This window comes from Nannospalax galili, unplaced genomic scaffold (genome assembly GCF_000622305.1).
Source record: "Nannospalax galili isolate Female #2095 unplaced genomic scaffold, S.galili_v1.0 scaffold242, whole genome shotgun sequence".
Taxonomy (NCBI): Eukaryota; Metazoa; Chordata; class Mammalia; order Rodentia; family Spalacidae; genus Nannospalax; species Nannospalax galili.
The window spans coordinates 1,831,358-1,848,655 of NW_008348081.1; the positions used below are offsets into that span (position 1 = coordinate 1,831,358).

At 37.1% G+C, this 17,298-nt stretch overlaps 1 protein-coding gene across 1 annotated transcript in view; it reads left to right on the forward strand.

Moving 5' to 3' along the window:
- Msr1 (macrophage scavenger receptor 1) overlaps positions 1–17,298 on the forward strand; it is a 105,311-nt gene that overhangs the window by 73,983 nt on the left and 14,030 nt on the right. The window contains exon 9 of the mRNA XM_017800974.2: positions 16,392–16,580. Within this exon, the coding sequence (XP_017656463.1) occupies positions 16,392–16,580 (189 nt within the window). The remainder of the gene's footprint in view (positions 1–16,391; positions 16,581–17,298) is intronic.

Sequence of the window (17,298 nt, forward strand, 5' to 3'; positions counted from 1 at the left end):
AAAGAACACAGGACATTTTAATATGGTAAATATTAATATTAAATGTTAATATTCATATTAATATACTGAAGCATCTTGTTGGTCCTTAATATTTTACAATTTTAAAATGAAATTATTTTTTCTGCTGGGAGCAAATGCAGGGCATTGTAGTAATTCTAGTGAGTGATGTCTTTTGTATTAGTTTTCTCATTGCTATGACAACGTACCTGACAAAAGTACCTTATAGAAGGAATAGTTTATTTTGGCTCATAGTTTGAAGGCATCAGACATCATAGCAGGGAAGGTGTGGTAGCAAGAGCATAAGACCGCTGCTCACTCTGTGTCTATACTCAGGGGTCAGGGAGAGATGAATGATGGTTTCAGATCACTTTCTCCTTATTTACTATTGGGCGCTCAGCCCATGGAATGGTGCCTCCTTCTGTTAGGGTGAGTTTTTCTACCTCAATTAATACACTCTAGAAGCTCCTTCATAAAAATCATGAAAGGTTGTCTCCTAAGTGATTCTAGATCATGTCAAATTGACAGATAGTATTAACGATCACCCCCAGCACTTGAAAAAAGAAAATTATTATTATTATTATTATTATTATTATTATTATTATTTGGTTTTTGCTGTTGTTGTTACGCTAGTTCTTATTGTTTAGAAAAAAAGTCTCATTATGTAGCCCAGGCCAGCCTCAAACACATGATTCACCTGTCTCAACTTCTCAAGTGCTGGGATTACAGTATAAACCACTATGCTCAGTAGGGCTCGGAATGGTGGCAGGAACATGTAGCATTTGGGAGGCAGAGGCAGGAGGACTGTTTGAGACTAGCTCAGTTTATAGAGTGAGACTGTGTTTAATTAATTTATTTTTGGGAAAAGAGGTATTTTTACCCTTGCTTCCCATCTACAAATTAAAAACAAAGCTTACACTTTCCAGTTTGTGCCCACAGAACTTCTTCCAGATTTTATTTATAAATACTCAAAAACACAAAACATAAGTGAAAAATTGGAAAGGGTAATGTTTTAGTATGTAACACTGTCAGAGCAGAATGCTCCTGCTTGGGCTACTTGACACAAATTTATTTTGTCATAGTTCTGTAAATTAGAAACCCAAAATTAAGGTTCCAGCAGGATTGCTTTCTCCTGAGACTGCTCTCCATAGCTTGCAAATGGCCGTCTTTTCACTGTGACTACAATGGAGGCATGAGCACTGAGTGCCCTATGATCTTCCTCTCCTGAACCGTCAATCCTACTGAACTAGGGTTCTGCCTTTGTTAACTCCTTTAACCTGAGTTCCTCTGTAAAGGCCCTAACTCTAAATCCAGTCATACTACTGTTAGTAGTTCTTTATATTAACTTGGGAAGGACATAATGTAGTCTCTAACAGGAAGGCATCAAAACTTGATGCTGGCACACAACAACAGTGAATAAATGAATGAATATTGACAGTGTCTATGGGGAGTCTTTTGTCTACCTCTTCACAACACAAGAAAGCTCTCTTTCTATCAGTTTCTAACAGTTTGTTCTTAAAGGGGTGGGTAAATTATACTATAAATAAATTTAAGTCATATTCATTACTGTTATGACTTGATGTGAACAATTTTATTTTTATTTCTTACCAATTTTGTGATTTTATATTTTGATGATATTCTTTTATATTATAGTACTGTATAAAATAATAAAATCATTGTCCAGGTAATTCAATTTAAGTAGACAATAGCCAACACTGAAATGATTGATGTCAAACACAATGATCTTGACAAACACATTCTTCCTTAAATAATTACCACCAAGATTTTTGTAAGAACAGTTAAGTAGAGCTAGGAATGGTGATCCAAAACATGTAATTCTAGCATATTGGAGGTTGGGGCAGGAGGATTGCAAGGTTGAGATTAGCCTAGTTTATATAGTGAAATTGTGCTTAAAAACCAAAACAATAAACAGCCAAAACAAAAAACTGAAATAGAAGTAGCAAAAATGTGCTCATTCAGAAAATAAATGTATAGTTTCAGTTAAGAATTCTTTTTTAAAAAATTTTATTTATTATTTTTGTTTTACGTGTATGTGTGTATTACCTGCATGTAGGTAAGTGCACCCGTGTCATGCAATGCCCAGTCAGAAGAGACTGTTGGATCCCCTGGGACTGGAGTTATGGACAGTTGTTAGCTGCCATGTGGGTGCTAGGATTCAAACTTGGGTCATCTGCAAAAACAACCAGTGTTCTTAACCACTGAGCAATCTCTTCAGCCCCTCAGTTAAGAATTCTAAAAGATGGGTTTACAATTATATGCAGGATACAGGACTTCAGACCAAATCATGTGGATTCAATTCTCTCTTCTGCATTTCTCTCTTACTTTTTATAGTTGTCATTTTCGTTGTCAATAGCTTTTGCTCTGATGCATTTTCTTCATATCTTACTGTCTTCTTCCTTCTCAAACATTCTGATTTGTCTCTGTTTGGGGGCTAGATTTCTCCTGGCTAGTTATTGTATCCAGGGATGGTTCCACTCATTTCCTAACAGGTTCAGTAAATACCAAGTAATTTGAGACACAGAATTTCCCTTTAAGAATCTTAGTACAAGGATACAGGTCTCTGGACAACATTACTGTGTGGCTTGTAGCCTTTGGAACCATTCTTGTTGATTGCTCATTGGGCAGCAGCTGTACCACTCTATTCTTTCACAGTGTAAAGGAGTTATAACCAAGTAACCATGATGTGTTCTAGTTGTCACTGGTCTAGAAGCTGCTCACAGGCTTGTGGGGATAACTGTGGATTCTGTCACATACATCTAGCAGAGGTGACAGTTTTCACGTGGCCTGTGCCATGAACTGGGATAGGTGATTTATAAAAGCTATTCAGAGGATTTAGAAAGACAGTTGTTATCGTTTATCTCTCCACTGCTGTGACAAAACACTCTGGCCAATACCAACTTGGGGAGAAAGGGTTTATTAGGCTTACATCTTCTGGGTCACAGTCCATTACTGAGGGAGCCCAAGGTAGGACCTCAGGGCAGGAACCTGGGGGAAGGAGCTGAACACAGACCGTGGAGGAATGCTGCTTACTGGCTTGCTCCCCTGGCCCATGCTCAGCATATTTTCCTTTTTTTATTGTTTTATTGAGCTTTTGTAATTTCATACAACAGTTCTTAATCAAATTTAAACTCTCCTCCCCCATTCATGCCTCCCCCATTCCCCACCATACTTCAGGTATTCTACCATACATGTAAAGTCCTATTCATTCAGGCATTTGTACCCAAATGTCCTTTAGTGTGAATTCATCCACTGTATTCTAGTCATCCTATGTATTGATTGTATGTAAGTCATACTCTCCCTCTACCAGCAGCAATCAGTCTCCATTAGTTCTCAGTCTAGTGCTGGCCTGCCAGCTATTTCTTTCCTCCCCTTTTGCCCTTCTTTGAGATGACATGGGTCCTGAGCTCAATACTACCATTGCCACAAGTTTGCATGTGCAAGTTTCCAGTGGCCTGGAAGCATCTGCTTCCCTGTGTTCATGAACCAGGCCTGGCTCTGACAATCATTCTACCCCCTCTTCCACAATGGTCCCTGAGCTGTGGGTGGATGAGTTTCCATATAGGTGTCTTATCCTACACTCTACAGTCTATTTTTCTTTAAAACTTAGCCAGTTGTGACCTCCTGTGTACATCACTCTCTGTTGTATAAAGAAACTTTACTGGTGAGAATTGAGGAATGCATTAGTTTTCTCTGTGCCTCTTGTTCTGCTATGTTCCATGAGCCTTAGTTGTAGAGGTTCAACTGTTGATCACCTAGTACTGGGTCTGACCAGATGTGCAATTCTTCAGTAGCCTCCATCTTTTGCAGAAAGAAGCTTCTTCGATGAGTGGTGTATGGGATGATTTTCTATAAATATAAGGATCGATATTTAGCATATAGTAAGAAATTTCATTTGTCTAGAGATATGAGATAGGATTTTTTTCTAGGAGCTATGTTCTCCCTGCCAGGTGTATTTAGCTGAGTTTACAATGCCACATTCCCATTGAGAGTACTTTAAGTCCAATTAGGTAGCTGCTGATTGCTCTCAGACAACAGTGCCACTACTGTACCCAATAGAGGTAGTTTGGCCATGCCAGTCATTATAGTTATTAGGCTTTAGGGCTGAGTTGAACCATTGATTGGTTTTCTCCCTTGGCAGTTTGCACATCATCATCTAGCCTTTTGATAGCCAAATTTCCTTTAGAACGATGGAGTTCCTGCTCCATCATTTCAAATTCTGTATCCTAAGTATGTCCTGTCCTCTACAATAGGGTCTTATCTACAAGTTGTAGGAGATAGTCAAATGTTTGTTAATAACTTGTGTTATTTTGGGAGTCTCCTGGACCACATTCACGAACCACTCAAATAGAGGTCTTTTCTGTCTGGCACTCTGTTCCTTGCCAAGAGCTCCCAGGTATACATGTGCATTAATGTTCAGACATTTTATGTGCATTTCTCATGGGGTTTCAGGGGCATCACATTTCTCTCTAGGTTTCCTTGCCCACCCCCCACCCCCCCAGATTCACTCATCTCTACTCTTTTTTTCTCCCACCTGGCTTTCCTCCTCCCTCCCTAGTCATAGCACCCACCCCTAATATGCCCACCCTCTCTTCAACAGCCTGCTTTCTTATATAACACAGAAAAACCTGCCTGGGATGGTACCCCCCACAGAGGGCTGGGCCCTCCCACGTCATTCAAAAATCAATAAAATACCCCACAGACATGGCCACAGGTCAGTTCAATGGAGGAAATTCCCCAATTGAGACTCCCTCTACCCAGATGTGTGAAGTAGACACTAAAGCTATTCAGTACAGCAAAGTACTTAAACTGGTTATTATTATTATCATTATTACTATTATTTAAGATATTGCTACTGTCATCATCCTTTTGCAAACATAAGAAGTAATAGTATGAACACTTCCCCTCTGTGCCAGACACTCTGCAATGCACTTTAAATGATCTCTCTCTTTCACTTGATCTTCACAAAGAATCTCTCATTGTGCTGTTTCCCCATGGGGGTTTAGAGCCTTTAGAAACCTATGTAAACTCATACAGCTGGTGTTGATATGGTTAGTTTGCAGTTTGAATCTTGGCTTATCTGACCTTCAAGTGAAGGAAATTATAGTGAACCTTAATCTAATTTTCCCTCTCAAGCTGTCTAACAATACATCATGTCTTAAATTAACACCACAGTGCCATAACACCATTGCCAAAGATGTCATAATAAATGAAGAAATTAATTGAAAACTGGTAAGATGGCATGTCCATAGTCATAAGGCCAGTTTGTAGCACAGCCTAGTGTCTTTGACCTGGGCCAGAGAAGCATAGTGTTTACAGATACTGACATGCCCTTTTCTGAAGAGAAACTGGAGTCATCTGAAAATAATTTGGTGCTCTGTTCTAACTGACTGTGTATTAATTGAGAACCATTATTCACTATAGGTATTTTTCTCTGTTCTTTATATTATTATCCAAACAAAATATAACAATCCACATTTATCCGTATTCTAGTGAGTTCCTACTTTGTACTACAATGGTCAAACAAATGAAAGTAATTATATTCTAGAGGAGAGGAGGCTCTTCGTTGAATTTTTGAGGCTTCCTGTAATCTGTCGCTAAATGCTCCTAGGCTCAGCTATCGTACAGGAATCACGATCACTCCTGCCTGGTAGTGAAACAATGAAGACCACATGCACTATTGTCCTCTACCAATTCCATTAACCTGTTCTGATTACAGCTGTGGAGACGAACAGTTGTAAGCATAAAGAAAGTACAGCACACAGTGCAAGAGGCATGTGTCTTTCCTTTAAATTGCCTCTAACGTCAATTCAACATTTTGTGGAAAGTTATTTTCTTTTCACAACAGTTAGAAAGCTGAGCTAACCTGTCAGAACTAGACAGATTAAACTTTAGCAGGCCAAATTGAGAGCATTATTCTCCCTGAAACCCACAAATCAAATGCCCTACAGCCTATGTCTTCACAGAATAACTCCCATACTCAACTACAATTAATAATTATATTACCATTTTTCATGTAATACTTCACACATTAAAATAAATCATCTCACATAGAGTTACATTTTCTGACCTCAATTCACAGAGATATGTGTCACACTATTTACTCTGTAAGTAAACAAACAAGGGCCCAGAGTGTTCAGATCACTCACCAACATTCCACTAACTTACAGAGGGGAATGAGAACATTCACAAGGTTGAGTTCAGATCACTTACCAACATCTCACCTGCTTACAAGGAAGCGAATGAGAATTTTTAAAAGGGCTGAATGAAATGAACAAACATAAATCCGAAACCATGGATCCTTAAACTATGCTATTTTAGGATGGTATTTATTCTAAATGAGCTTTGCTCAAATTCTAATTGATTACCCAATTATTTTTGTGCTCCAGGTTTCTAAATGAAGAGCAAAATGTAAATAACTTACAAATAGATAAATTCAAACAATTACAAACATTATTAAGGTTCTCCTTTAAGCAACTCTATAAATCACTTAGAACTGAAACACTAATAGCAACATTGCTCTAATATGACAACAAATACCCTGATGAATGAGTAATACCCCTTCTTAAATACAGAGATTTTACTTAATTGGAATTTTAAAACTTAGATACTGTTTTCACCTTAAATATTTGCCACTCTTTTTGGCAAAATTGTTTTTTAAAAAAAGCTAAAAGTAGCTCTCTCCACATAGAGGAAAGAAGGTTTTGTAGAGATGGAGACAGAGTCTGAGTGCTGCAGCCAAAGAGTGGGACTTGCTGGGAGTCACTGGAAGTTGAGAAGAAGTAAAGGACTACCCAGAGCCTTCAGAAAAAAGGGTGGCCCTATTAGCTCCGTACTTTCAAGCATGCAGCCTTTCTAAAACTGTTTTGCTATCTTGGGCTACCCAGTGAATCACCATATGTTATGGAAACCCTGGGAAACACACAAGTACATGTCTTTCATTCCACATTCTCTTCATATTTCATTCCAACAATCAGCATTGACTCTCACCCTTCATTTAAAGAAGGGCTCTGGGTCCACTTTGGGGATCTAAGAGAATTTTACTCAGACTTATTCACAATAGAAAAGTATAAGTTGGGCTGGAGAGATGACTCAGCAGTTAGGAGCACTGGCTGCTCTTGCAGAGGACCCAGGTTCACTTCCCAGCACCCAATGGTGGCTAACTACCATCCTTCACTTCAGTTCCAGGGATCTGACACTTTCTTCTGATTTTTGCAGGCATTGCATAACACAAGTGCACTTACATACATGCAGGCAATACATCCATCCACATAAACTAAAAATAATAAATAAATAAATAAATAAAATTTAAAACGAAAAGTGTGAACATAAGAGTCTACAAATTTAATCTGATCTCTACTGCACTGTTTTGAAACTCCTTTCCAGGATGGACATCAAACTTTCCTCCCCACCCACTCTCCACAGTTTCACTTCCATCATCACAGTAAATCCTTTGGCACATTCCCTCTCTACTGAAATTCTCTCCTGATTCTCTTGACAATATCCTGAGATCTTATTCCAGTCTTTTATGATTTCTGGAGCAAGACCAATAAACTCTTTGATTATTGTTCCAGGGAAATTAACTGTTTCCCAGACAAATGATTTCTGGGATGTGCATCTCATAAGCTAAAAAGCTCATTAAGGTAGTCAATACCCTTAATATATCAATTCTTTTTATAAAATAAGTATACCATATTGTGAAGTCTTTCAGGTCAAACTACATTCAGGTAAGTATACCTTTACATTTTAATTATTTTAGAGAATTTCATCTGTGAATACTGTTTTTGAATTATTTCCATCCCTCTCAGTCCCCCCTCAACTTCTCCATGTTCCCCCACTCCTTTCAATTGCTTGCCCTATTCTTTGATTATTATTGTTACATATATTTACATACATTTATAAATGCACACACATATAGATCATTATATAGATGAGAGAGAGATAGATAGATGATAGATAGATAGATAGATAGATAGATAGATAGATAATAGATAGATAGATAGATAGATAGATAGATAGATAGATAGATGATAGATAGAAAGAGAGAAAGATAGAGAGATAGATAGGTACTGCATGAGTCCATTTAGTGGTGCTCATATGTACCTGTGTTTATGGCTGTCTACTTGAGATTAAACAACCTCTCAGAGAGCTAGAGTCTGGAGCAAACTAATTCTGCCTCCCTCAGCATCCATTAATTGCCTGTAACTCTTGATCTTGAAGTGGGACACTGTGACCTTCTCCCCATCCACCTTGGCATGTCAACTGCTATTGTCATTATACAGATCTTGTTAGACTACCATAATGTGGAGATTTCTTTGATATCACTTCCCTATCATGTCTAGAATGCGTTAACTAGCAAAAGATATCTTGTTCCTCTGGCTCTTACATTCTTTCTGGCCCCATTTCCATGATGTTCTCTGAGCCTTAGGTACAGAGTTTGTACTACTGAGGTATCACATAGGGCTGAGCACTTCAGTCACTTATTTGACCAGTTGAACAACTTGGTAGTAGCCTCCATCTGTTTCAGAACAATCTGATGAGTAGTGAGAAGTACACTTGTCTCTAAATATAAGGATATATGTATTTATATTATAGTAATAACCTATGTTGGTCTAGGGAAGTGGCAGAAGTAGGTTTTTCTTTAGGGTCTATAGCCTATCCAGACATGTGTATTTGTCTATGTTTACACTACCATGTATCATCCCTGCCAATGAGCAGGCTTTGAATCCAATTAGACAGCTATTTACCCCCAAAATAAAAGTGCCACTACTGTTACCAACAGAGATAATTTGCTGGTCCATTCACTGTGGTTTGTAGAAGTTACAGTAGGATTGTTGATTGGCTTTCTAACATGGTAGCTTGCGTAAAATCTTTGAATACTAAGAGTTATTCTTCAGGAAGCAGGTTTCCGGGTCAGTTACAGCTCAATTACTCCAAGTCCTGTGTCTAAAATATTTTGTTTCTTCAGCAATAAGGTCTTAATTTCAAGTTTTGAGAGGCAATTAAGGACTACAACAATAATTTGCATTATTTGGGGAGTCTGTGCCTGGCACTAAGATTTTTGTTATATATCCATCAGATACACAGATGCACTTGCATTTATATGTGTATTTTTCAGTAGGCTTAGTAAACACTATGTTTCCCTTTGATGTTTTACATCACTTAACTATTAATCTTTCTTTCCACTCTCCAGCCCTGTATACCCCTCTCACTTCCCACTCCAATTAAAGAACCCTCCATTTCCCCCATTTGCTCCTTAATAACTCCTTACTCTCCCTGTCTCCTGAGCTCCTTCTTCCATACTTTTAAATTTCTACATTACATGAAGAATTCAAATAAACCAACTATCTTTGTAATAAATTTAACTAAAACCTAACTCCAACAGAGAAGGGAGAGAAGGAGATAGGGATGGAAGGAGGGGGAGAGGGATGGAGGGGAGAAGAGAGACAGAGAAAGAGAGAGAATCAGAGAGAGATTATGAGGATGAGTGAAGATTATAAGAATGCAGATGCTTCTCCGGGTAAACGTTTCACAAGCTGAAAATACCTTGATTTGAAAAAACAATATAACTATTGTACATAGTACAATAACCCAAGCACCACAATTGTGATCTTCCTTCCTGTTTGCAGTCATTACTACCTGGGAGCTGTCTCTTTCTTCTGCTCTTAAGCATCTTAAGCAGATAAAGGATGGCATGCCACTGCCACAGGAAAAAACTTAAAATTCAAACCTGCAAGCTAATTTTCCACAGACTGTGCATTGCTTTTGTATCATTTTAAAGTTAAAGAGCATTAAGTCAAAACCCTGTTTGTTGAGAACTACCTATAATTAGAATTGTTAAACTCCTCAGTGGTCATTTATAATTTTAAGGAAAGACTTGTCCATGAAGCACTTCCACTGGTTTGTTTAAGGATCAAGTGTGGTTCCACCAGCATTTCTGTAATGTATTTTCTCAAGAGAAATAGAAGTCAAACACGAAGGACAAAAGAGTGTTTAAAGAAAACAGCTAATACACGTTCACTGAGATGCCACACCACCTAGGTATTTAAGGTGTCAACATTTACCATATTGCTTTCAGCTGTTTGGGTTCAGACTACCAAGGCCTCCTTTTGTCTACCTCCTTGCTTATTTAGAATAAACTTTTATGCGAGAGTTTATGTGTTTCCTTTCATGTTTTTTATGCATTTACTATATGTGTGTATGTGCATAAACAATAGATTGTGTTGATTCATTTGTTACTTGCCATAAATTACAATGTGCTATACCTGTCAGTCTTTTTCTTTCTCCTTAATGTTGCAAATGTTAGCACTGTTTGAACTATAGACCTTTCATAATAGAAAGACATTAGAGGCTATTCACTTAGTAACTTATTTTAGTTAAATTAGTCCTAGCTCAAAATAATATAATTAGAGAAAATATACTTAATTTCTCCTCCATTTACAATAGTTCTGCAGGGCAATTTACAATAGTACTGCAGGGGAGTTTCTTTTCACTCTTGTTATCCAGCAAAACTTTTCATAAGTATAATCAAATTTCTTAATTTTCATATGTCAGAGAGTGAACATACAGTATATTAGAGCAGACATGTGCCAAATTGCACCTGATGAATTCATTAACACAGGTAAAAAGTAAGAACAGGTTATTTCCAGAGGCAAAATATCATTGTGTCTCATTAAAAATTAATAGATTAATTGAATTCACAATTCCTTGGTTGTGATTTGGCTTTTGGTACAGTTCACCCTTGAGGAAAGAAACAGTGTCCTTGTCCTACAGATTCAAATATTCTGGATTTTGAGGCAACTATCTTTTTCATTACAAATTGAATTGGTATTCTGTCTGAAGATTCTGTCTAACACACACATGTTTAACACTAAGCCACAGACTTTCTTGCTGAGATGATGAAATCAAATTTGGAGACAGGTAAGGATGCTGATCAAATGTTCCCACCAGCTCTCCTACTCAACCGGACTCTCAGGAAACAACCTTGTGTCAGTTATTCACATAATAGGGCTCAAGTTTATACAAATTCAATCAATCTTTCCTTTATAATGTCCTTACTTTTTCAACTTATATAAACTGCATTTCCTCTAGAGACTTGAAAACTACTCAAGACTGTTACTCTGCTGTTTAATCTAAAATTTTTATCAATTTGCTTAACTCATCTTCCCAAGTCCTTAAATCAAGAGTATTGCATTATTCAACCATCCTATAATTGTTCACCACATGATCGGTAATCAACAACAGAATTCTGTTGAGTGATGCAAAGATAACCTAAAGAATTTCAATCTAGTGGGAAAATTAACCAAATCAATGATGCTTTTACATGAGCCAGTAATGCTAGGGGACCCTGGAAAAGATAACCTATGCACACCAAGGACTGAGGGTAAGAGATGAGAGGGAAGGAAAGGAGTATTTTAGCTGGGCCCAAAGTACCAGAAATAAAGGAGAGTGAGGCTCATTTGGAAGATTGAATAGGTGGCATAAAAGACCAAAAAATGAAGAATTCCTCAAAGAAAGGATCAAAGAAGAGAGTAAGCAGCCATTATTGAAGACCTTGGTTACTCTAGGAGTCTCTTGGCATTTGCTTTGAGTGCTATATGGTCTCTGTCACATTCTTCACTTAGGCTGTTGGAGCCTGAAGGCAACCATTCACCTTTATAAACCAAGTTGTGAATACATTTCAATAAAACTTTATCTAAAAGACAGAATCGTCCTGTAGGTCATAGTTCTTCCCACCAAAAGTGATAGAAAATTATTGTGCGAAAAAAGGAAGAGCAATAATCTGCTGTCTGAAACTATTCAGCAGAATTTATCTGGAGAACTTCTGCACAGTAAAGTAGAAACTAAAATCTAAATTTTGACAAAAAATGTTATATGGAAAAATGTGAAATCTATGTATATATTCACATACACAGATAATACAGGTAACTAATGGAGACAGATAAAATATTCTTTCTTTTTAATTCACCACAAAATAAAAACCTTGAATTTTGAATAAACAAACTGCAATTCAACAGATTTTTTTTTCTTTTGAGACAGGGTCTCCCTGTAGCCCCAACTGTCCTGGAACTCACTATGTAGATCAGGGTAGCTTTGAACTCATAGAGATCAGCCTGCCTCTGCCTCCTGAGTGCTGGGATTAAAGGTGTGCACCACCACACCCAGCTCTCAACAGAATTTTTAGTGTATTATTTAATCTAATCTTTGTAGTAACCTTATTTATATTAAAGACATGCTAGATGTTTTAGTCAAATTCTTCACAAAATCCAGGAAAATGCCTGACACAGAAAATTGTATTAGATGCATTTAACAAATAGAAGATAATATTTTGTCCTGTAATGGTTGGAAAATTTGGTCCCCCAGAGATCAAATGTTTATTTCTCATTAACAGTTTCAAGGTGGGTCCAAAATCCATAATGACTCCCAAATTTATTATTTCAGTTATCTTATCGTAGGGTTCCATGAAACATCCCATAATTTGCAAAGTATCAGCCAATCACAGATATAAAAAAGGATATAGGGGTAAACATCTGTGCAAAATTAATACTGATCAAATGTAGCATGGTTTTCAAAATATCGTTTATGGAATTAACTTGAAACTTTGGTCCACTTGAAACTATTCTTTCAGTAAGGACATAGCTCACCACTCTCACTCTGTATGTACCATGTCTATAACATGATTTTTCTATTAGCCCAGCCTGTTTAGTCCACAGAAAGGTAACTGGTGGGTGATGCATCTGGGTGATGCTGTTGGAGGATTTGCCTGGATATTTAGTAAAGGTCTCTGAGAAAGAGACTGAAAGAAGGTGCTAGAAAAGAGTCACTATGAAAACCAGAGAGCAAAGACAACCAGCCTGCAATGTAGAAGAATGAGGCAGCATGCAGAGGCAAGCTGGATGGTAGCAGGGAGTGCTGAGAACCTTGATCACTCAGCTCTTCCGGATTCCTAGCTACAATCTTATCCTAAGGTTCCATGAAACATCCCATAATTTGCAAAGTATGCTATAATTTCCATTTTGGTTTAAATTGCTTTGGTTTCTATTTTTGCTGTGGTTTGGCAATTATATATATATATAATTAATATTAGCATTCAGTAGATACAGATTCAGTGCTTGTTCGTTTTTATCTGACCTGAATCTGGAAAATGTCTATATTAATGAACTTTAAAAGAATTAAAACATCCAGAAAAAATCAAGAGAAAGACAATATAGACAACATACAACAAAAATTCCCAAATGAATTAATCTGCCTCCTTAAATACGTTAGTATGATGCCAATAGAACAAACACATTGCTTTGAGTTATAGAATAAGTAAATTAAATTTAGAGAACCGTGACCTTCAGTCTGTCCCAGGAAATATTATGATTCAGGTGGTATCAAATGTGATGATTGAGCCTCATGGCAAAGGGCAATTTGTCCACTGTGTAAACATAGCAGTTGACAGTTCTGAGTATTGAACTAAGGGCTTCATGTATAAAGAGCAAGTGTCTCACCACTGAGCTATGACATTAGCCTCCGTTTGGTGTTTTTCATTTCAAAACAGGATCTCAATAAATTTTCCAAATTGGCCTTGAACTCACTCTTATAGCACAGGCAGCCTTGAACTTGAAACCATCCTACTCCAGTCTCACATAACTGAAATCACAGGACTGCACCACTGGGTCTAGCTCAGAGCAGTTGAATGGAAGATGTGATGTCAGTTCTCCAGTTAGTCTATTGACTTGCCTCTTTCCTCTATCCTAACCCAGAGGTAGTTAAGTATTATCAGAGCATGACATCTGTCAATAATTGATTTTGAGTTATGAAGTTTTCCAGATGACAGATATGCATAAGCTACTAAAATATATTTAGCGCTGGATAAAAGGACTTGCCCCGTCTCAGAATCCCATGAGCACTGGGGTCTTAGAAGAAATCTGAAGTCAGTCATTCTCTTTGTAATCAACAGCTTCACCTGGAAACTTGTTAAACATGGAAATTATCAGGTTCTAATCAGGCCATAATAAAAGTGGGGCCAGCAATTTGAGATTTTGCTGCATATCAAAATTTTAAAACCAATTGCCAGGGCAAGCTCATCGATTGTGAGTGGAGGAAAACTCAGAGGGTGTTTACATACACAGGTTTGGGCAAGAAGACAGCCGGGTTTGCATAGTCCATTGTTTGAATAATCCATTTTTCTCATGGAATGCATGATAAATACATCATTCCTGGGCACATTTCACTTTGTAAAAATGAAAATAAGTACATAAAACTAGTGAGTACAGTGCGATTAATAAAAAAATCTGTACAAAACCTATTATTAGATTACTCTCATTTCCTTAAGCATCTGCTGTAAATGATCAGGTTACTCGGTAATTGAATGCTTAGATAATGTAATGGCAGATTATTTATATCTTAAAATTTTTAATGTCTGCTTGAGGAACAGATTATACATTGGCATGATTACATGAACTCAGTATTTAGTACTGAACTGTATTACAGGGGAAATCAAGAACATAATTGTAGTAATGTATATGTACACGCATGCTGCATTTCATGCTTCATTTGGCTAAGTTCGTGTTGTTATAGGAAATTCTCAGTTTTCTTTATACGACATTGAAATACTGCTTCAACAAAATTTACTTGAATTGGAGGAAAATGAGACTTAATATTTCATAAATTTAATAAACTCTCAAATCCAATATCTTAAACCCCATTCTCACACTAGAGATCTAAGTTTGCTCTATTAATCACCTCTGACTTCTTTTATAATATAATGTTACTCAAACTTTTCCTTGAAAAGATATATTTAAATAGACTCATTTACTCACTGGATTTTATGATTACTAGAGAATAATATCCTCTAATATTGTTATTAGTGTTATTTCTGTTCAGCACTAAATACATTTTTTATTCTTTGAAAGTATCAGACATGCACTTGTTGAATTGTAGCCATTTTCTTCTCTCACCTCACTACTTTCCCAACAAGATCTCTTTGACTATTCTGTCTTTTGTTGTGTGTATGTGTGACCCACGAAATTTAATTAGAGTTGCTTGCTTGGGCATGGATGAGGTCATCTACTAGAGCGTGAGCAACTTTTCAGAGGCTACACCACTGCAGAAAGTGATATCTTCTGCTCCAGTCCACATTGCTACCAATAGTCTAAGGGAACAGTGGGGCCTGGGGCCTCATGAACCCCTCTCCCATCCGTGACAGAATGTTGACAGGGCCAACATCCTGTAGGTAACCCCAGCTACAGTGACTTCATGAAAGCATTGGAAATATCAGGTACTGTACAAAAGACATCTTTTTGCAGCACACCTCCCCATCCTCTGACTCATATTTGTTCTCCTCATTCTTCTTCCAAATTAACTGAGTCTTTAAAGGGATGTCCATTTGGGGCCAAGCACTCCATCCTCAAGTGAATACATTTAAAAAATATGTTTCTCTGACTTTCGTCAAGATGAATTATTAAACAAATACTTCCTGGCATTCTATGGACCATTTAACTTTATTACTCCAAGCTAATCGTTTTTAAAATATTAATTGTGTGCATTTATTATCTGTCCTTTCATTCAAAATGTATTGGTTCTTAAAATGGGAAAAGATTATTTATGCAATTCTCCCTCTAGTATGGGCAAAATTTTACATATTTTCATATTCACAAGTTTTAATTGGTTATGTATTACAGAACAATATTACATTTATAATCATAAATATGGTTTATTTCATTGTAAATATTACTGCTTTATTCATTTATCAAAATAGTTAAATATTTTCTGACATTTATGTCATTTCCAACAGAGAGAGATATGAGAGAGAGAGAGAGAGAGAGAGAGAGAGAGCGAGGAGAGAGAGGAGAGAGAGAAGAGAATCTGAGAATTCTTGCTGGGAAATATCCACCAGTCTTATAATAATGGATGCTCTAAATATAGCTCCTCATTTTTATTAACATAAGATAAGCAGTTCAGTGATGTCCTTTCTTGTCTGTGGTGTGACACATCTGCTCCCTGAGCCCATAAACTGCTGATAATCACTTGATTCTACATTAGTGCATCAGAAAAATAATGACTCATATCGTTCTAAATATTTACAAATATCACGAAATCTATATAATTTCGATGAAGTAGTACCTTTTGAACTGTTAAGTCATTAGAACTATTTTTGAAGAGTTTTCCTACGAATAAACGCTACTTCAGCTTTAAAAGACACAATGTTTGCAATTACACTCAGTAGGTGGTGGTAGAAAGTTTCATATTTATTCAAATAGTTCAAATTATTGAAGAAATATACTAAAATACTTTCTTAAAAAGAAAGTACCGAAGTTTGATCCCAAACACCTCAAAAAAGTATTATGAAACAGGATGAATATAACCAATCCTTGTTACTTATTTTTCAGCCCCGTTGAAGGCAGTTCGACTGGTTGGTGGCAGTGGGCCTCACGAGGGTAGAGTGGAGATCTTCCACGAAGGCCAGTGGGGTACAGTCTGTGATGACCGCTGGGAGATTCGTGCTGGACAAGTAGTCTGCCGGAGTTTGGGATACCAAGGTGTTCAAACTGTGCACAAGAGGGCGTACTTCGGACAAGGTAATCTTAAAAAAAAAAAAATGTATAGCTAAAAGCTACATAACAAGCAACAATGTCAGATAGGAGATACCTTCTTTTAGTTGTTGGCCAGGGTGGCCCAAGAGACGCCCAGATAGTAACCCAGCATAGAACTGGGAAAATGAACAGCAGACCCCAATCTTATCTAAAGGAATATTGATAACTGATTGCTCCTAGATGAGGAACAGCTGACCTTCCTAAAACAAAGCCATCTAGATAATCTGACTAGATTCATCAGAAAGGCAAGTAGTGGGGAACGGCTGTGGGTGCCAACAACACAGCAGACAGTAGCAGGGATATCAGAGTATAAGGGCTCTAGTGGGGGGAGGGAGGCTATGGGAGGGTGCCATCTGGGAAGTGGGTGTATAGATGAATAAGATCATTTGGGATGTTCTGTGTGATATACACACACAAAAAAAAAACCAACAAATTTAAAAAAAGAATTATATTTGACAAGGAAGCAAAAAAATTACATCATGTTAATTAGTAGAGGTGATAAACATTACCTCTACCTGATGAGTTTATAGACATACACAGGTCCCAAGGATCCGAATGCAACTGATTATGACTAGTAATAATCAGATACATACAGATTAGAGACACATGAAGCAACATCTCAGTGTCATTAGCAAAAACAATGAGTCTTTCTGTAAGAAACAGTATATTTTAAAATGACATGAAAGGTTAAAAACTCATTCAA